General features: G+C 44.7%; 1 protein-coding gene across 2 annotated transcripts in view; it reads left to right on the top strand.

Annotated features, from left to right (window-relative positions):
• Positions 1 to 21,098, top strand: part of blm (BLM RecQ like helicase) — a 48,181-nt gene that overhangs the window by 10,750 nt on the left and 16,333 nt on the right. The window contains exons 1-10 of one of the 2 annotated variants that reach the window (XM_078241176.1): positions 1,088 to 1,211; positions 1,625 to 1,737; positions 3,801 to 3,933; positions 4,700 to 5,454; positions 8,131 to 8,310; positions 12,234 to 12,352; positions 13,892 to 14,005; positions 15,278 to 15,376; positions 17,057 to 17,205; positions 20,247 to 20,353. In XM_078241176.1, the coding sequence (XP_078097302.1) occupies positions 1,183 to 1,211; positions 1,625 to 1,737; positions 3,801 to 3,933; positions 4,700 to 5,454; positions 8,131 to 8,310; positions 12,234 to 12,352; positions 13,892 to 14,005; positions 15,278 to 15,376; positions 17,057 to 17,205; positions 20,247 to 20,353 (1,798 nt within the window). In that variant the 5' untranslated portion in view covers positions 1,088 to 1,182. Of the gene's footprint in view, positions 1 to 1,087; positions 1,212 to 1,624; positions 1,738 to 3,800; positions 3,934 to 4,699; positions 5,455 to 8,130; positions 8,311 to 12,233; positions 12,353 to 13,891; positions 14,006 to 15,277; positions 15,377 to 17,056; positions 17,206 to 20,246; positions 20,354 to 21,098 lie in introns of those variants that run through there. The other variant, XM_078241175.1, reaches the window with a different exon arrangement.

The raw sequence follows: 21,098 nt of genomic DNA on the forward strand, positions 1-21,098 counted from the left end.
TATTTTTGTGTCTGTCTGTTTTTCTCTGTGATCCGATCTTTTGGTCTCCCTTTATTTCTCCTGCTGAACCTGTTTTTGACTCTAATCCACCCAAATTCCCCCACCATCGTTCCCCTGTTTCCTTCTCCATCCTTAAATCTCATTGATCAAGGAAATAAAGTATTATTTCTGTCATTCACCAAGGTCCCGGATGTCTTGCTGCCATAAAGATTATGAAGGGTATAGATAGGGTGAACAGTGGGAAGCTTTTTCCCAGGTCGGAGGTGACGATCACGAGGGGTCACGGGCTCAAGCTGAGAGGGGCGAAGTATAACTCAGACATCAGAGGGACGTTTTTTACACAGAGGGTGGTGGGGGCCTGGAATGCGCTGCCAAGTAGGGTGGTGGAGGCAGGCACGCTGACATCGTTTAAGACTTACCTGGATAGTCACATGAGCAGCCTGGGAATGGAGGGATACAAACGATTGGTCTAGTTGGACCAAGGAGCGGCACAGGCTTGGAGGGCCGAAGGGCCTGTTTCCTGTGCTGTACTGTTCTTTGTTCTCCCTGCTGTTATCATATTTCCTTTAAATTGTGATGCAACAATATTCAAATCGAAGGTTGGAGTTGATTGGCCACCACTGCAGCAAAGTCTGGGCCAACATTTGCCCCCAGCGTTTTTGTTCTCAATGTTATCTTGTCAGCCAAGTTGTCATGGGTTGCATAACCGCACTGTCAAGAGTTATGTATGGCTTTATTATTCCTGTTTTTCCATCTTTCACTTGTATTTTCTGTTGCATTGCGTTTAAATGGCTCAGGTTAATGATCTCACTCAGGAATCCCATTGGGAGGAGTTACCAAGCCTAGTAGAAAGCAGTATTGATCGTGTTAAAAATAAAATTTATACAGTGCCTCATTATTTCTCACAAATGCTTCATTGTGCAAAGAATTACTTTGGGAGCATTATCACCGCAGAGAGTAATCTGGTTTAAAGAATAACTCAGGGCAGCCTGCAATTGGCAATAAATGGAGTCTTGTTTACGTTGCCTACACTGGTAGATAAGTACAGCAACCTTCGCACAAGATTGCACAAAACAGTGATGCTGTTTCAGGGAGGAATGCAGAGTTGGGCATTGCAAGAAACTTTCTGCAATTTAGCGTCATGTCCAAGATCACATTGAATGACGGAACAGGGTTGAGAGGATGATGGCCTTGACTTGTTCGCACATAAGGTCATGCACTGGAGGCGGTGGGGTTGCAGGGATTGGGGGTGAGGTGCAAGGATTGGGGGTCGGGGATTTGGGTGGTGTGGGTGGGTTAAGCCCACTTGTCATCCCCAAACCCCATCCTCCTGCCCCGGTTGACCTCCTGCTGGTTCACAATCCGGGTGCTGTGAGGCTGCTGGATATTTGCGATCCCAGTAAAAATGTTAAATTTGTTACAATCCTACATTTGCTGCTGGTTGCTGGCTCTCTGACATGGTAAGAAGTTTAACAACACCAGGTTAAAGTCCAACAGGTTTATTTGGTAGCAAAAGCCACATGGGTCAGAGAACCCATTCTAGAACTAGGAAAGCTTGTGGAAGACAAAACTAACAATTGTATTTTAAAATATAACCCTTTATTGATGTAATCTCTGTCCACAGCGACTCTGTAGAAACTGTGCAGTCCAGAGAAAAATCTATCTCCTCAACTTGTTCACAGCCACACGAAAGGGAACCCAGCAAAGTACCCGTGTGCACATCAAATAATAGAACAGGTAAGGGTAGGAGTTGTAACCTATTGGTGGACAAGTTGAGACTTCCTCCTTTTATAGGCTGAGAAAATGGTTAAGAAGACATTCAGGAGTCTGGGCTTTATAAATTGGAACACAAAAACACCAAAACCTTTACAAAATACTGGCTTGACCCTAACTAGAGTATTGTGTACAATTCTTTAGGAAGGATGTGAAACCTTTGGAAATGATACAGAGAACAATCAAGAAGCTTGGTTTCTTCTTGGAGAAGAGTAGATCGAGAGGAAGTTTGATAGAGGTGTTCAAAATCATGCGGGATCTGGTCAAAATAGATAGAGAGAGACTGCTCTCATTGGTTGAGGATTGAGAACCAGTGGACACTAATTTAAGATGATTGGCAAAAGAACCAATGGTGACATGAGAAAAAGCTTTTTTACGCAGCCAATGGTTTGGATCTGAAATGTGTACTGTGTGAGAGTGTGGTGGAGACAGATTCGCACAGCGAGTGGTTAGGGTCTGGAATGCACTGTCTGAGAGTGTGGTGGAGGCAGATTCACACAGCGAGTGGTTAGGATCTGGAATGCACTGTCTGAGAGTGTGGTGGAGACAGATTCACACAGCGAGTGGTTAGGGTCTGGAATGCACTGTCTGAGAGTGTGGTGGAGACAGATTCGCACAGCGAGTGGTTAGGGTCTGGAATGCACTGTCTGAGAGTGTGGTGGAGACAGATTCACACAGCGAGTGGTTAGGATCTGGAATACACTGTCTGAGAGTGTGGTGGACACAGTAAGAAGTCTCACAACACCAGGTTAAAGTCCAACAGGTTTTATTTGGTAGCAAAAGCCACTAGCTTTTGGAGCGCTGCTCCTTCGTCAGGTAAGTGGGAGTTCTGTTCACAAACAGGGCATATAAAGACACAAACTCAATTTACAAAATAATGGTTGGAATGCGAGTCTTTACAGGTAACTTGAATCTACTTGAGAAACATTCACACAGTGAGTGGTTAGGATCTAGAATACACTGTCTGAGAGTGTGGTGGAGGAATGTTCAGTCGTGGCTCAAAAATTAGCACAGGACGTGATGGGCCAAAAGGTTTCCTCGGTGCTGTAACCATTGTAAAGTTCTAACTGGCCTACTCCTGCTCCTAGTTAGTGTGTTTGTACCATTAAAATATCTTCATACCTACACTGACGCGCTGTTAACTTTCTTGTTATCAATTCCTATGCCCACATTTTGAATGTGAATTGTCATTGGAGGGATGGTGTAATTATATAAATCTAGATTTTTTGCTGATAGAGTGAGGTGAAAAGTCTTTGATTTGATTTATTATTGTCACATGTATTAGTATACAGTGAAAAGTATTGTTTCTTGTGTGTATTTAGACAAAGCATACCATTCATAGAGAAGGAAAGGAGAGAGTGCAGAATGTAGTGTTATAATCATAGCTAGGGTGTAGAGAAAAATCTACTGAGTACGAGGTAAGTCCATTCAAAAGTCTGATGGCAGCAGGGAGGAAGCTGTTCTTGAGTCGTACACTTACCCCTTACCTTGGGCGGCACGGTAGCACAGTGGTTAGCACTGCTGCTTCACAGCTCCAGGGACCTGGGTTCGATTCCCGGCTTGGGTCACTGTCTGTGTGGAGTTTGCACATTCTCCTCGTGTCTGCGTGGGTTTCCGCTGGGTGCTCCGGTTTCCTCCCACAGTCCAAAGATGTGCGGGTTAGGTTGATTGGTCAGGTTAAAATTGCCCCTTAGTGTCCTGGGATGCATAGATTAGAGGGATTAGTGGGTAAAATATGTAGGGATATGGAGGTAGGGCCTGGGTGGGATTGTGGTCGGTGCAGACTCGATGGGCCGAATGGCCTCTTTCTGTACTGTAGGGTTTCTATGATTTCTATGACCTGCTGTTTATCCCTAGTGGTTTCAGTGTATTATTAACCTTTGATCAGCCTTGTCCAGCATGTTAAAAATTATCCTTTTTAACTTGGTGATAGCCTTTCAGTGCATTGGCTGCATTTCTGAATATTTAAACTTGAGAGAATTTATGTAGATTAGGATGCCAACTTTGTCTATTTTGATATGAAACAGTCGCACCGATCGGCTACAGTGAACAGCTGATCCAAGTCATGGAAGATATCTGTAGAATTGTTGACCGGATTCCTGAGAGCGAACTACAGCTTCTGTCCTGTGCAAGTCAGCTGCTTCAGCAGAGGGAGATCCGGTAGGTGCTGGCTCTCACTCCATTGTATTGAAGACTCTTTGAACCAAAATAGTGAGATCCTTAAAGGTATATTCTTTAATTATTTCCAACTATTCCAATGCTCTCCTGGCTGGCCTGCCTCTTATCTCAGTCTGTGACCATCTGTAGGTGCTCAGTAAATCCCCAGTTAGTGCCCAGCACCTGCTGACTATAAACATAATTAACATCGAATTTAGTCTCCCGATTACTACAACCTCTGAGATCATTGTTTTTCTCCAGTCTGCCCTTTTTCACCATGCTCAATAACTGGATCTCCCTCCAGTGGTACAAAGTGGTAATGCAGAGGTTCTCTTTATTACCTGCTCTGATCGCCTGTACCATAACTAGGAACTACTGGGCACTGTATTTGGCAACTGTCTGCCTACAGATATTCCAGATATGGGCGGCATGGTGGCAACAGTGGTTAGCACTGCTGCTTCACAGCGCCAGGGACCTGGGTTCGATTCCCGGCTTGGGTCACTATCTGTGCGGAGTTTGCACGTTCTCCCCGTGTCTGCGTGGGTTTCCTCCGGGTGCTCCGGTTTCCTCCCACAGTCTGAAAGACGCGCTGGTTAGGGTGCATTGACCCGAACAACCTAAAATACTGTGAAATTAACTCCATTGCAGTGTTAATGTAAGCCTTACTTGTGACATTAATAAATAAACTTTAAAAACTTAGTGCTTTACAGCTCATTTACAGAAAGTCTGATGGAGGACGTAACAAAAAAAATGGTATCTTCTCTTCTAGGAAGAAACTTCTGGCTGATCAGAATAATGGAGGTATCTCGAGGACTGCTACATTGCCCAAACTGAACACTGTGAAGAGTAATATTTCCACAGATGCATCACCCATTCCGATCTCTCTCAATTCAACCCAGGGACTGAGTTCCCCTAAAACATTTACATTCAAGAAATCTTCTTTGAATGCCTCAGCTGTGCCAGGGGATAGTTTTTTCAGTATTACAGATTTCTTTGCAATGGATGAAAGCTCCGCACAAGCAGGAAGGAACAGTGCTGTATCTGCTGCCAAGAGCTGGCAGAATAAGTCATGTCATCTTCCGAGAGGAGGGAATGAGGCCTCGCCACCGAGTGCCTCTCAATCCAAGTATTCTCCACTTAATCGCATCCCATACGAGTCCCCCAGTGCCAACCGTACAAGTGACCGAGACAAACCTTCGTGTGTATCTGCTGCAAGAACAGGCTCCAGCAGCAACGGTGAGAGGTGTGGGATTGAAGAGGAATCCACTTTTGATGATAGCTTTGACATTGATAATTTTGACATCAATGATTTGGAGGAAGAGGAGGTGCCAGAGTGTTTTCTGAATTCGCCAAGTCACCCTGCAGTGAACTTGTCATCGTACGCGGCAGCTGAGCCAATCCGAGAGGGAGGAACCAAGACGACCTGGGAAAAGAGAACTCCAGTACGAGCTGACAGTGAATACACGTCATGTCCCTCGACAACAGCTAGCATCAAAAAATCTCAAACTGTGCTGGGTTCCACAGGTAATCAGTGTTCCACATGAGGGTAGATAATAGACCCGACGACCAGGGTAATAAATAAATATTCTGCTCAGTAAAATGACAGTTTGGTGGTTAGAACTGCAGCCTCACGGCGCCAGGGACTGGGTTCGATTCTGGCCTCGGGTGATTGTGTGGAGTCTGAAGTTATGTAGCTTTTTAGTGAAGGAAGAGATCAGTACTGTAGAGAGAAATGATATTGGCACTGGAGATCATGATGTAGTCAGTCTGGGTAGAAATGAGGGAAAGAAGTCCTTGGTGGGAGTAATATATAAGCCCCCAAACGGTAGTTCCGCAGTGGGGCACAGAATAAATGAGGAACTATTGGGGTCTGTGAGAAAGGTACGGCAATGATCATGCATGATTTTAATATACACATAGACCGGACTAATCAAATTGGGATGGGTAGCCTCGAGGGAGAGTTCATGGAATGTATTCGGGATTGCTTCTTGGAGCAACATATTGTGGAACCAACCAGGGAGCAGGCTTTTCTAGATTTGGTGTTGTGTGATGAGGGATTAATTAGTGATGTCATAGGTAAGGATCCTCTAGGGAAGAGTGATCATAGTATGAAAGAATTCAAAATTCAATTTGTGGGCGAGAAATTGGAGTCCCACACTCGCATTCTGGAGTTAAACAAAGGTGATTATATAGGCATGAGGACAGATTTGGCCCCAGTGGACTGGGCAGGAAGACTTAAAGGTAGGACAGTTGATGAGCAGTGGCAGATGTTTAAGGAGATATTCAATTCCTGCCAATAAAAATATATTCAAGAAAGGAAGGAAGATTGTCAGAGGGAGAAGAAAAATCCAGGGCTAAGGTGGGGAAGTTAAAGATAACATAAAGACAAAAACTAAGGCTTACCATGTCCCAAAGGCGAGTGACAGGCTGGAAGATTGGGAAACTTTTGAAGATCAACAAAGAGTTACTAAAAAATAATATGAGCAAAGATAAATTATGAAAGAAAACTAGCACAAAACATAAAAAGTTTAGCAAAAGTTTATATAAATATACAAGCGTGAAGAGAGTGGCTAAAGTGAATGTTGGTCCTTGGAGGGTGAGACTGGGAGTTAATGGTGAAGAACACGGAAATGGCGGAGATGCTAAATCAATATTTTGTCTCGGTTTTGACGGTGGAGCATACTGTACCATCGCGATAGTAACAGGTCATAAGAACATAAGAAATAGGAGCAGGAGTAGGCCATCTAGCCCCTCGAGCCTGCCCCGCCATTCAATAAGATCATGGCTGATCTGAAGTGGATCAGTTCCACTTACCCGCCTGATCCCCATAACTCCTAAATCCCTTACCGATCAGGAATCCATCTATCCATGATTTAAACATATTCAACGAGGTAGCCTCCACCACTTCAGTGGGCAGAGAATTCCAGAGATTCACCACCCTCTGAGAGAAGAAGTTCCTCCTCAACTCTGTCCTAAACTGATCCCCCTTTATTTTGAGGCTGTGCCCTCTCGTTCTAGTTTCCTTTCTAAGTGGAAAGAATCTCTCCACCTCTACCCTTTCCAGCCCCTTCATTATCTTATAGGTCTCTATAAGATCCCCCCTCAGCCTTCTAAATTCCAACGAGTAATACAGGGATAATAGAAAGGAAGGAACTTAAAACAATCATCATCAATCGGGAAAAACTGCTGAGCAAACTATTGGGATTGAAGGCAGACAACTCCCCAGGGCCTGATGGCCTACATTCTAGGGTCTTAAAGGAAGTGGCAGCGGAGATGGTGGATCCATTGGTTACAATATTCCAAAATTCCCTGGATGTGGGAAAGGTTCCGATGATTGGAAAAATGCCAATAATAAAATCCTTATTTAAAAAGGGAGGGAAACTGTAGACCAGTTAGTTTGACATCTGTTGCTGAGAAATTGTTAGAATCCATTATTAAGGAAGTAATAACAGGACATTTGGAAAGTCAAAAGGCAATCCATCAGTCAGCATGCTTTTATGTAGAGTAAATCATGTTTGACTAATTTGCTAGAGTTCTTTAAATATGTAACGATTTAAGTGGATAATGGGGATCCTGTAGATGTAATATATCTGGACATCCAGAAGGTGTTTGATAAGGTGCCGCACCAAAGATTAATACACAAGGTAATGTCTCATGGGATATGCGGTAAATTATTAGCTTGGATAGAAGTTTGGTTATGGAGAACGGGCAGGAAAGTGGAGTGGAAGCCGAGGCAAGATCAGCCATGATCATATTGAATGACGGAGCAGACTCGAGGGGCTGAATTGTCTACTCCTGCTCCCTGTTCTTAGCGTGACTTCCTTGTTTATGTATTCAGTGTCCCTAATTACAATGCCAAATACACTTTAACTGCTTTATCACTGTGCCCTACCACGTTAAGAATTTGTGACTATTCACCCCCTCAAAATAGTAGCATTCAGGTTATCCGAAAAGGCTGTCTACTTTGTTTCTCTCAAAATGCAACAGTTCACGTTATTCTCCATTAAATTCCATCTGCCCATTTCACCAGCCTGTCTGTGCCCTCCTCAAATCTGTTATTGTCACTGTTTACTACCCTGCCCAGCAGACCACTTCATGTCTTCAAGAGCGGAGACACTAACAACACCAGGACATGTAAAACAGCAGTGAGGTGACTTTTATAAAATGAACAGTCTGAAAGTGCGTTTATGTTTTTATCAGAACAAAGGCATCCAAAAAATCCTGTGCTGGAACAACTCCGTGGCTTCCATTTCTCCCATTCCAAGGACATGATGTGTATTTTTCACAAGAAGTTTGGGCTGCACCGGTTTCGAACGAACCAACTGGAAGCAATCAATGCTGCTCTTTTGGGTGAAGACTGCTTCATCTTGATGCCCACAGGTATGTACTCAAGACATATTGGAACATGTGCCTCAAATAATTTGGGTGGTTATTTGATATTAAGTGTGCTTTTTGTATTATGTTTCTAATTACCGATTTTAAATGACTTGATGGATGGCAGTTGTTTTCTATCTCCTATTTTCTTTATCTATCTCCCTTTCTTTCTCCCTTGCCCTCTCTCTTTCTTTCTCCATCGCCGTCCCCCTCACTCAGCTTCTCTCCTTCCCCCCTCACCTGCCCTCCTGCTCTTCCTCTCGCCGTCACCCTTTTGTTCGCCCTTTCACATTCCCTCACCATCTCGCTTGCCCTCTTGCGCTCTCTCTCCCTCTCCTACCCGCCTTGTGCTGGCTGCACCCCCCCTTATGCCCACTCTCTACCTTCACGCCCACTCATCCTCATGACTTCAGGTTGTCCCAATGTGCTTCTTGGCCAATTAAATATGTTTGAAGTGTAGTCACTGTTGTCTGCCGCATTTACTCCATTAGAATTTGTATATAGAAATCTCCCACAAACACCTGTGTGATAATAACCAAGTGTCTGTTTTAGTAATGCTGGTTGAAGGATAAATATTGCTCAGACGCTGGAGATTGGATAAACAGGGCCTCGGGGTTTCATATCTGATCCAAAAGACTGATCGCCAAATCAAATGTTCAGTGAATTGATTGCGTTTAAAAATTGCTTTTGTTGTCGAACATACAAGGCTCCTAGTTATAACGGTAACTGTACCATGACAACATATCACTGCTATCTGGGCTGTCGCAACCACTTGCCTTACCTGGTGTATTATACAGCTAAATAAGGCAGATATCAGTGCCGTGCTTTCCAATGAATGCTGGTGTTTTCCCTCTTATGTTGCGTGTGTCTGTTTATTTTTCTGTGATATCTCTATGATAATTATTAGTAAAGTATAGCTCCATCGAAAGTTCTGTTGATAAAGGTGGAGGAGCTGATGTTTTCAAAGCAAGAATGCCTCATGGCACCTTTGGGATATCCCAAAAAACTTCACAACCAATCAATTATTTTACAAGGGTAATTATTATTATATGGCCATGTACAGCAGTGAGTTTATGCTCAACAGCATCTTACAAACAGTAGGTAAGGTGATGATGGGGTAATCAGTATTTTTAGTAGAACAGAATCATAGAATCCCTCCAGTGGAGAAGGAGGCCATTTGAGTATGTGGACTTTAACAAAGAGGTTGTGCTAGAATCTTTGAATGGCATCAAGATAGATAAGTCGCCGGGTCCGGATGGGATGTACCCCAGGTTACTGTGGGAGGCGAGGGAAGAGATTGCAAGATCTTGGGGTCCATATCCACAGATCTCTGAAGGTTGCCACTCAAGTGGATAGAGCTGTGAAGAAGGCATATGGTGTGTTAGCTTTTATTAACGGGGGTTGGAGTTTAAGAGCCGTGGGGTTATGCTGCAACTGTACAGGACCTTGGTGAGACCACATTTGGAATATTGTGTGCAGTTCTGGTCACCTCACTATAAGAAGGATGTGGAAGCGCTGGAAAGAGTGCAGAGGAGATTTACCAGGATGCTGCCTGGTTTGGAGGGTAGGTCTTATGAGGAAAGGTTGAGGGAACTTGGGCTTTTCTCTTTGGAGCGGAGGAGGTTGAGAGGAGACTTGATAGAGGTTTATAAGATGATGAGGGGGATAGATAGAGTGAACGTTCAAAGACTATTTCCTCGGGTGGATGGAGCTATTACAAGGGGGCATAACTATAGGGTTCATGGTGGGAGATATAGGAAGGATATCAGAGATAGGTTCTTTACGCAGAGAGTGGTTGGGGTGTGGAATGGACTGCCTGCAGTGATAGTGGAGTCAGACACTTGAGGAATATTTAAGCGGTTATTGGATGGGCACATGGAGCACACCAGGATGATAGGGAGTGGGATAGCTTGATCTTGGTTTCAGATGAAGGTCGGCACAACATCGTGGGCCGAAGGGCCTGTTCTGTGCTGTACTGTTCTATGTTCTATGATCTTTGCGTCGTCGATGGAGACGGGGGAGGTGCCGGAGGATTGCGGATGTGGTTCCTATTTTCAAGAAGGGGAATAGGGATAGCCCAGGAAATTACCGACCGGTGAGTCTAACCTCAGTGGTTGGTAAGCTGATGGAGAAGATCCTGAGGGACAAGATTTATGAGCATTTCGAGAGGTTTAGTACGCTCAAGAATACTCAGCATGGCTTTGTCAAAGGCAGATCGTGCCTTACGAGTTCTTCGAAAATGTGACTAAACACATCGATGAAGGGAAAGCGGTAGATGTGGTTTATATGGATTTTAGCAAGGCATTCGATAGGGTCCCCCATGCAAAGCTTCTAGAAAAAGTGAGAGGGCATGGGATCCAAGGGGCTGCTGCCCTGTGGATCCAGAATTGGCTTGCCCAAAGGAGGCAGAGAGTGGGTATAGATGGGTCTTTTTCTAAATGGAGGTCGGTCACCAGTGGTGTGCCCCAGGGATCTGTTCTGGGACCCTTGCTGTTTGTCATTTTCATAAATGACCTGGATGAGGAAGTGGAGGGATGGGTTGGTAAGTTTGCCGACGGCACGAAGGTTGGTGGAGTTGTGGATAGTCTGGAGGGATGTCAGAAGTTACAGAGGGACATAGATAGGATGCAAGACTGGGCGGAGAAGTGGCAGATGGACTTCAACCCAGATAAATGCATAGTGGTCCATTTTGGCAGGTCAAATGGGATGAAGGAGTACAATATAAAGGGAAAGACTCTTAGTACTGTAGAGGATCAGAAGGACCTTGGGGTCCGGGTCCATAGGACTCTAAAATCGGCCCCGCAGGTGGAGGAGGTGGTTAAGAAGGCGTATGGTGTGCTGGCCTTTATCAATCGAGGGATTGAGTTTAGGAGCCCGGGGATAATGATGCAGCTATAGAAGACCCTCATCAGACTCCACTTGGAGTACTGTGCTCAGTTCTGGTCGCCTCATTACAGGAAGGATGTGGAAAAGATTGAAAGGGTGCAGAGGAGACTTACAAGGATGTTGCCTGGATTGAGTGGCATGCCTTATGAGGATAGGCTAAGGGAGCTCGGTCTTTTCTCCTTGGAGAGACGTAGGATGAGAGGAGACCTAATAGAGGTGTATAAGATGTTGAGAGGCATAGATCGGGTGGACTCTCAGAGGCTTTTTCCCAGGGTGGAAATGTCTGCTACGAGAGGACACAGGTTTAAGGTGCTGGGGGGTAGGTACAGGGGAAATGTTAGGGGAAGTTTTTCACACAGAGGGTGGTGGGCGAGTGGAATCAGCAGCCGTCAGTGGTGGTGGAGGCAAACTCAATAAGGTCTTTTAAGAGACTCCTGGATGAGTACATGGGACTTAATAGGATGGAGGGTTATAGGTAGGCCTAAAAGGTGGGGATATGTTCGGCACAACTTGTGGGGCCGAAGGGCCTGTTTTGTGCTGTAGTTTTTCTTTGTTTCTATTTGATCCATCCTGTCTGCACCGTCTCTCCAAAAGAGCGTCTTACCCAGACAACCACCCCTTGCCTGCACCCCCCCCCCCCAAATCCCACCGTATCCCCATAACCCTGTGCATTTACCATGGCTAGTCCACCAAACCTTCATGTCTTTGGACTGGGAGGAAACTGGAGCACCCAGAGGAAACCCACGCAGACACGGAGAATGTGCAAAGTCAACACAGTCACCCAAGGCCGAAATTGAACCCGGGTCCCTGGCGCTGAGAGACAGCGTTGCTGACCACTGTGCCACCGTGCCGCCCAGGTAGCAGGGGACTGAATGTCAGTGAAGTCAGTGGGAACAATCCCTTCCCACTTGCAGTGGTGTAGAGGAAGGTAAACCTGGGGGCGAAAGAAAAAGTCACTAAATTACAGAGCTGTGTAGATTATTCTCTGGTTCTGCTTCAGCCTGCATTTCTCTGTTGTGATTTGTCCCCTCTGTCTGTTTCAGGTGGTGGTAAAAGCCTGTGTTACCAGCTGCCAGCCTGTCTCACTCCAGGAGTCACTGTAGTGATTTCCCCTCTCAGGTCACTGATCCTGGATCAGGTGCAGAAACTGACCTTGTTTGACGTGAGTTTAAACATCACTTTGCTTGCTTCAGTGATCAAAGTGCATTCCTGTTTCTCTGGAGTGCTGTAACAATATGACTACAGAATAAGCGGGACTCTTTCAACACAGGTATTTGCATGTGATGCTCAAGTTCATCTTTGAGCAGAGACGGTTGAGTGGAGATTCAATACAGGTGTTCAATATTAAGGGGTTTTGATGGAATAAACAAGGAGAAACTGTTTCCTGGCCAAAGGGTTATTAACAGAGACTCAAATTTAACATAATTGGCAAAAGAACCAGATGGGCGATGAAGATTTTTTTTAACCACAGCGAGTTATAATCGGGAATGTACTCTCTGAAAGGCAGTGGAAATAGATTCAATAGTAACTTTCAAAAGGGAATTGAATAAATATTTTAAGGGGGAACATTTGCAGGGTCATGAAGGGAAATAGTGGGACTAATTGAATAGGTTTTTCAAAGAGCCAGCACAGACCAGATGGGCATAATGGCCTCCTTCTGTGCTTTATCATTCAATAGTTTATATTATGGGGAAAGGTGGCAAATAAGAGCAACACGGTGGTCAGCACTGCTACCTCACAGCGCCAGGGACCCCAGTTCAATTCCCGGCTTGGGTCACTGTCTGTGTGGAGTCTGCATATTTTCCCCGTGTCAACGTGGGTTTCCTCCGGCTGCTCCGGTTTCCTCCCATAGTCCGAAAGATGTGCAGGTTAGGTGCGTTAGCCGTGCTAAATTCTCCCTCAGTGTAGCCGAACAGGCGCCGGAGTGTGGCGACTAGGGGATTTTCACAGTAACTTCATTGCAGTGTTAATGTAAGCCTACTTGTCTCACTAATAAATAAAGTTAAAACTGCTTGTGAGGGGAGATGTAGATCTTTAATGACATTGACCGATGTGGAAAGATCAGAGGGTTACACTGTTTAATATGCGTTACACAGGTGAGAGGGAATGGGGCCCCTCCACTTGAGCACACTGACACAATTTACAGTTTGGTTGTAAGAGATGGATTTGAACCCTGTGACTACCGACATAGTGTGTTCCTGGTCAAAGCTAAATTCCAAATCCTATGGTGGGAAGAGGCCAGTCTCAATCTACAATGGAAGGGAAGTCAGGGCCAGATTCAGAGGGCGAGTGAGTGTGGAAACATTCCAACACCCACCTAAAACCCGAGAGACAGAAACCGAGAGCTGTGAATAGATCCAGTCATGATGTGGAGATGTGTTTAATGCTCCCTCCACCCACATTGTCTGTATCTTTAAGATCTGGTTGGCTTTAGGGATTCGCATTCTAATCAGTATTCTGTAACTTGATTTTGTGTCTCTGTGCCCTGTTTGAGAGCACATTTCCACTCCATCTGACGAAGGAGCAGCGCTCCGAAAGCTTATGGTATTTGCTACCAAATAAACCTGTTGGACTTTAACCTGGTGTTGTTAAAACGCTTACATAGATCCAGTGAGCAGGAGCAAACTATTGAGAATCTTGCATGGAGGAAAGGAAGGGCTGCGAAAATGTTTAAAATGTGTCCTTAATGTTTCATTACCAGATCCCAGCAACGCACCTAACTGGGAATAAGAGTGACTCTGAAGCTGCCGATACGTACATGCAACTGTCCATGAAAACGCCTGCTGTGAAGCTGCTTTACTGCACACCTGAGAAGGTGAGCCTCTTTCGGTCAGATTAGCAAATGATCCCTCATCCTGATTATCTGCTTAAAGTTGTTCTCTCTCTCTGTCGTAGATCTAAGATTGTGGGTTGTATATGAAGGGCCCATGCTATAAATCCGCTTCCCAGTGACACGCACTCCTCTCAATGCAGTTGTAAATTGGGATTGTTGTAGGAATATAACCCTTTAGTGAAATTAGGGCTCGGGGGGGGGGGGTGTGTGAATCTCCTGTGGTTTTATTGCCCTGATGTCACTCATTGCAATGTTGCTGCAGTTCTCTCTCTATGTTGCAGCGACCTGACCACAAAATGTGAAGAATTGGTAGGAAATATGTATGAACAGAAGTTTTCTAATTTTATCGATGTGGTAGAGATTGCTATGTTGCGCGCAACTATTTTTTTTTAACCATTTGTTTTTTCCTTCTAGAATGTTTGACTATTTCCCCTGATATTTATCAGTTTTAAAAAATTCAAGATAAAACCCTGAACACATTCCCTTTGAAAAAAGAAGCTGAATGTCCAGTTCTAATATCATAACTGAGCAGTTTATAACTGCACACGATTAGAGCAAGGGTTCAATGTAAAAGAAAGCACACATAAAATGGGGGTGAGGAAAAGTAGACCCACCTCAAGTGAGCAATACCATCACACATCATAAATGCAAGAAGAGTTGGAACTGTATACTGTGGCATATTGTAATGACCTTGGTTCCATCGTTTGTGGAAATATTGAAAGTTCTTTTAGTACCAAAACCACAAGCAGATTTGTAATTTCGCTGTGGTTGACTCTTAACCGTGCTCCAAAGTGGACCAGGCAGCCAGCCTTTGTACCAAAAAGATACTGCAGTCGAATCATAGAATCCTACAGTGCAGAAGGAGGCCATTCAGCCCATCGATTCTGCACCGACTGCAATCCCACCCAGACCCTATCCCCATAACTCCAGGCATTTACCCTAGCTAGTCCCCCTGATACCAAGGGACAATTTACCATGGCCAATCAACCTAACACGCACATCTTTGGACTGTGGGAGGAAACTGGAGCACCCGGAGGAAACCCACGCAGACACGGGGAGAATGTGCAAACTCCACACAGATAGTCACCCATGCTGGGAATCAAACCCGGGTCCATGGCGCTGTGAGTTCAAGAAGATGTCCCACCACCATCTTCTCAGTGAACTAGAGATCTGAGTGTGCCCACACTCCCAGGGTGAACTTTTTAAGAAGCATTTTCCTGGGTCCAGTAACTTTGATTCTCCTCTTTAATCCAGGTCAGTGCCAGTAACCGACTGATTGCAGCGCTGGTAAATTTGTACGAGAGGAAGCTTCTGGCTCGTTTTATTATCGATGAGGCTCACTGCGTCAGCCAGGTAACTGGCTTCATTATTTCTATTTCTATTTCTATTTCTGAATTTCAGCCTCAACTCGGTGGTGGCACTCTCTGAATCACAAGGTATCCAATTCAAAGCCCACTCCAGAGAGTTAAATACATGAACTATATGGACACTGTAGTGCCAGTACTGAGAGAGTGTCATAGTATCTAACATCACCAAAGGTTTTGGATGAAACTTTAAACCAAGCTCCCAACTGCCTTTTGAAGTAGATGGAAAAAGTGTCTAGTGAGTCTTTGAAAAAGTGCAGGGAAGTTCTGCCTGGTGTCCTGGCAATATTTACATCTAAACGAACGTCACTAATACAAATTAGATTCTTGTTTATCGCATTGCTGTTTGTGGGATCTTGTTGTGTGGCCACGCCTCATTAGATGTGAAGTACTCTGGGGCCTTTAAAGGTTTATATAAATGCGTTTTTTTATTGTTTGTGCATCAAAAGGGTGGGTGTGGGGAGCATCACTTGTCGAATGCAAACTGGTGTGTGAAATGAAGGCTCTGTCTATCCTACTTGCCACTGATTGATTATTTGCCTCTCCTTTCACTGAGTGATAGCCAAATCTGATGCTGCTTGCAGCCAATGCCCATGTCTCCGTTTCTCGTTGGGGTATCACTGAATGAGGATTAGGGAGAGAAATGCTGGCTGGTTCGTTCCACCCTCCCTTTTCCACGGGTGTTGAAGCTAATTGTAGCACCCTAACTGAGAGGAGGAGGTAATACAGCACCGATTGGGAACCAGACCCGGAATGTGCTGCTTCACTGGTGGTGACGGCGAGCTTCCTGTTGTTTTTCAACAGTCACCAGGAGGAGTATGTTTTGAGTGGGTGGATGCACTCAGCTGACAAACCCCCTCGGGAATAGCAGAGAGCGATATCTTTTTCAATATTTTACCTGCTGCTCAAAGCCATGATTCATCTTGTAAATTGGTACCAAATGAGCGTAGGCTGCGGTTTACGATGCATATCACAGCTCGCAGCGGCTTGTACAAACAAAAGATCTCCTTTGAGAAGTTTCCCATTAAGATCTCAGTGGTGGCAACAGTTGAAGAGAATCCTGTATTACAAAATGTCATTCTGCACTGTCACTGTTCGCGTGCTGAGGTTTGATAGAACAAGATAGCCGAGATATAGAGAAGAAAGTTGTTTGGCCTATTGGCGGGTGCAGAAGGATGGGGTCCCTCTGTAATTAATCTCCACCTGAAAGAGTCCGTTTTAGCTGTACACCAGTTGAGTCCCCAGCTGCTGTCTTTGCTGTAGCAGGTCCACATGACTGCTCAATCTTGGTTTTCTTACCCGCTTTAATTCTCACCCTTCATCCTTCCCAACTGTGAGTTATTTCCCTGCCACATTGCAGTAGCACTTTGTTTTGCCACCTTTCTCCCTACCGTAAAATCAATCTTGTTAACTGTACTCTGTGATTTGCTGCTTTTTTGTAAAGTGCTCTGAGATCTTGCCACCATGAACAATACTGACTAATGTATTGTAAGAAGCATGCTGTTAGCTGATTGCCCTACCCCCCCCCCCCCCCCCCCCCCGCGCATCCTTATTTCCACTAAAGGCTTCTGCAGAAAGATATGTTTTTGTCAGCTCCTTATGCTCATTCCTCACTTAGTTCTGACGTCTGTGAGAAATTAACTCTATTTCTGTTTCTATCCCTATTCAGTGGGGTCATGATTTCCGCCCAGATTACAAGAGATTGAACGAGCTGCGGACCAAGTTTCCCTCGATCCCAATGATGGCTCTGACAGCCACAGCCACACCACGAGTCCAGAAAGATATTCTCAACCAGCTCAAGATGCTGAACCCTCAGGTGTATGTAGCTTTGCCTCTTGTGGGAGAGGTGGGACGAGTTTCGGTTCACAAAAACAATGATCACGAATACTCATCTGCCTGTCTTGCAAAATGTGTCACATCTCAGCTGTCACACTTGGTTTTTTTTTTTTACAAAGAGAAAAGAGAGCCAGTTATTGCCTGATGGTTCCTTCTGACTGGGGAGGAGCCAGGGATTTAAAAACCACTGCCAGTCTATGAACAAATCTCCCCAGCAATTGGACCTGTGGCCTTGGAGATACTGCACACAGCTCCATCTTAGCCGCAGAGTAATACCATCCTGCAGTATAATACTCCTGTGCATCTAAACCTCAATCTTCTGACACCCTGTGAGCAATACCATGGGATCATTATAAATTCATTATATTTTTAAAATTATAGGTGCATCTTTCTTGTCATAATGTTTCTGTTGAGAAGTGGCCATCAGCAAGGCCAATCTTTAGTGCCTAGTTCTGGATCAAAATTGAGTCTATTTTCTCCTCTATACTTTTATAAAATAAATCTTATAAAGTAAGAAAGGTTTGAATTTATATAGCACCTCTTTTGACCCCCGGGGCATGTTTAAGCACCTTTACACCCAATGAAGCCCTTTTTGAAGTGTAATCACGAGTGTAATGTAGGAAATGTGGCAACGAATTTGTACACTGCGAACTCCTGCGAACAGCAGTGTGATAATGATGAGATAATCCCCAGATCTCCTTTGAAATGGTACCATGGGATTTTTGGCATCCACCTAAGAGGGCAGACGAACCCTCAGCTTCATGTCTCTTTGAAATGGTGTCACCTTTGAAGGTGCAGCCTCCCTCAGTACTGCAAAGCGGACCCCCAGAAGTGCTAGTCGTTGAGATTACAATCAGTATACTCATTGTATAATTGCTGTGGTGCACTGTGCACCATTATTACATAATTCAAGCGTTGAGATGCCGCACTATATCTGTTACAGTCATTTGATAATACAGAACTTGAGTAATGCTGAAAGAGACAAAATGTCAAAATGTTTCATTTTGCACTCATCAGGATAAATACCAGAATACCAAATCTCAAAGGGAACAATTTATACTACATGAGCTGATTGGTTGGCCAGTGGACTCTAGTAAAGGTATTACCATGGGGAATGAACAAGGGAATGGCTGTCCCTCAAGCTTTTGTTTGGTTGAAAAATATGTGGACATGTTCTGTTTGTTTGCAAAGAACAGGGCCCTGTATGTGAACATATGTAGCTTCTAGAATCATAGAATCCCTACAGTGCAGAAGTTTCTCATCCCTGGAACCATTCTTGTTACCATTCTTGTTGTGCGATGTACAGCGGGCAAAGATCTGATCAAGGTAGCCATTATCCTGGAGGATAAAAGTTGCAATAAGGCCAATCTTATAGTTGGAGTCTTAATACCTATATTGTCCAATGAAAGTGGGCTTATCTGGTTCATTCCCCCTGTCAATTCCTTGACCAATCAAGGAATTGATCTGCCTGGTTTGAATTTAAACAAAATCTTGGCAGTTAACTATTTCCTGGTGCATTCTCCATGGCAATGCCCTTACCAACCAGAATCCACTTGCCAACCAATCAGCATCCTTTTTTTATGCAGTATAAATTGTTCCGGTACCACGGTAGCACAGTGGTTAGCACTGCTGCTTCACAGCTCCAGGGTCCCGGGTTCGATTCCCGGCTCGGGTCACTGTCTGTGTGGAGTTTGCACATTCTCCTCGTGTCTGCGTGGGTTTCCTCCGGGTGCTCCGGTTTCCTCCCACAGTCCAAAGATGTGCGGGTTAGGTTGATTGGCCAGGTTAAAAAATTGCCCCTTAGAGTCCTGGGATGTGTAGGTTAGAGGGATTAGCGGGTAAAAAATGTGGGGGTAGGGCCTGGGTGGGATTGTGGTCCGTGCAGACTCGATGGGCCGAATGGCCTCCTTCTGCACTGGAGGGTTTCTATGATTTCTATGATTCTATGATTCCCATTGAGATTTGGTATTCTTGCAAATCTGTCCTGATGAGTGCAAGAAGCAAAGTTTCAACAGCATGTCCCTTTTTCAGCAACATTTCTATCTGTTATATTAATGTCTTCTTCCTTAAAGCGAGGTTTATTCTTTTGACATAGTTATGTGGTTTGTCTCCTTTAAGTGGCTCTTAGTGATGGCATTTGTGCCTCTGAGTTAGAAAGTTGTGGCTTCCAGCTCCACGCCAGAGCTCAATTACAAAATGTAGGCTAATATTGAGGAGCACTGCACTGACTGAGATGCTGTCTCTGAGCATCGCTATTAAACCAAAACCTTGGCTGCCCTTGCAAGGGAACGTTAAAGATCCCGTGGTAATATTGGAAGAGGAGAAAGCAGTTTCCCCCATTACCCTGAGCAATACTTATCCCTCAACCAATTCTGCTAAAAACAGATTAAAATGTAATTTATCTTTTTTGCTGTATCCAAATTAACCATGATGTGGAGATGCCGGCGTTGGACTGGGGTAAACACAGTAAGAAGTCTAACAACACCAGGTTAAAGTCCAACAGGTTTATTTGGTAGCAAATGCCAAATGCAAATGTGGCATTTGCTACCATATAAACCTGTTGGATTTCAACCTGGTGTTGTTAAACTTCTTACTCCAAATTAACCACCATTTTTACCAACATAACTACACTAAATAATGAATTGACAGTGAAATGTTTCTGGAGATCCAGGGGACATCAACAGTGCCACATAAGTTCAAGCTCCTTCTTTTCTCTTACACCTCCCTTGCCCCTGATCTCCCTGCTCTGTAGTCTGTCAGTATAACTGGCTGCTCACAAACCTCAGCGATTAACCAAAGTAATGCAAACCTCCAGTTTCCCTTCTCATTTTGATGCAGGAAGTTCTCTGCTTCTGCTCTGCACTTCCCACAATGAGTTTGGGAAGTGGGCTGCATAGGGAAGTCTTCAATTTGCAGTATTTGTACAGTGCTGTCGTGTTAGTATAGGGTAGCGACCGAGAGATGGCTGTTGCTTCTTGTTGTATGGAGTTCTAGTATTAAGGCTTCATGCTGATATTCTGCAGGTTCACCATGAGCTTCAACAGACACAATCTCAAGTATGAGGTCCTGCCAAAAAAGCCCAAGAAGATTGCTGAAGATTGCACTGAATGGATCCAGAGAAACTATCCACGTAAGCATCGACTGGGTGGCATGCAGGTGGCTATGGCCGCCTGGATGGAACCAATCCATTTCTGTACAGAACCCAATGACTCTTGACAGAGCTAAATATTTACATGGACTACATGACACACCCAATGTATTTTGGGCTTCAATGGCCTCATGAATCAAGTAGATCATCATTGGAGCTTGTGACTGGTCACATCTCAAGGGAGAGGGAAGTGGGAGGTTGTATAAAGCAACTGGGAACCTGTCAACCTTCGTGTGGGTAACTATCCCCAATCTTCGTATAGGTAACTATCCCCAGCCTTCATGGAGGTAACTATCCCCTAACCTTCGTGTGGGTAGCTGTCCCCACCCTTTGTGTAGGATCTGGCTGCAAACAAAATATTTTACCGACTAAAATAGTGACTGTGCTTTAAAGTAATTCACTGTCTGTAAAGTTTGTTACGTGCTCCTGAATTTACACCGAAGCAGATGATTTTACTTTGATCAGTGAAATGAAAGTCAGTAGCAATGTAGGCCAGAATCTTACCTTGTTCAGGCAGGCGTGAGTTCCAATGTCATCGTGCACTTGCAGAATATTTTGGTTGGAGGGTGTGTGCCAGAGTTGGCAATGCCCTTGCTGACTATCGAGCAGGCAACGTAGCTCATCAGGGGGCCAATTGGATGTACTTTTATGTGGCCTATCTGCTTTTACAGTTGTCAGGTGGACCGCTTGGCCAGGTGGCCTTTACGTTTTAGCTTCAACCTTGGTC

This window comes from Mustelus asterias, chromosome 24, assembly GCF_964213995.1.
Source record: "Mustelus asterias chromosome 24, sMusAst1.hap1.1, whole genome shotgun sequence".
Taxonomy (NCBI): domain Eukaryota; kingdom Metazoa; phylum Chordata; class Chondrichthyes; order Carcharhiniformes; family Triakidae; genus Mustelus; species Mustelus asterias.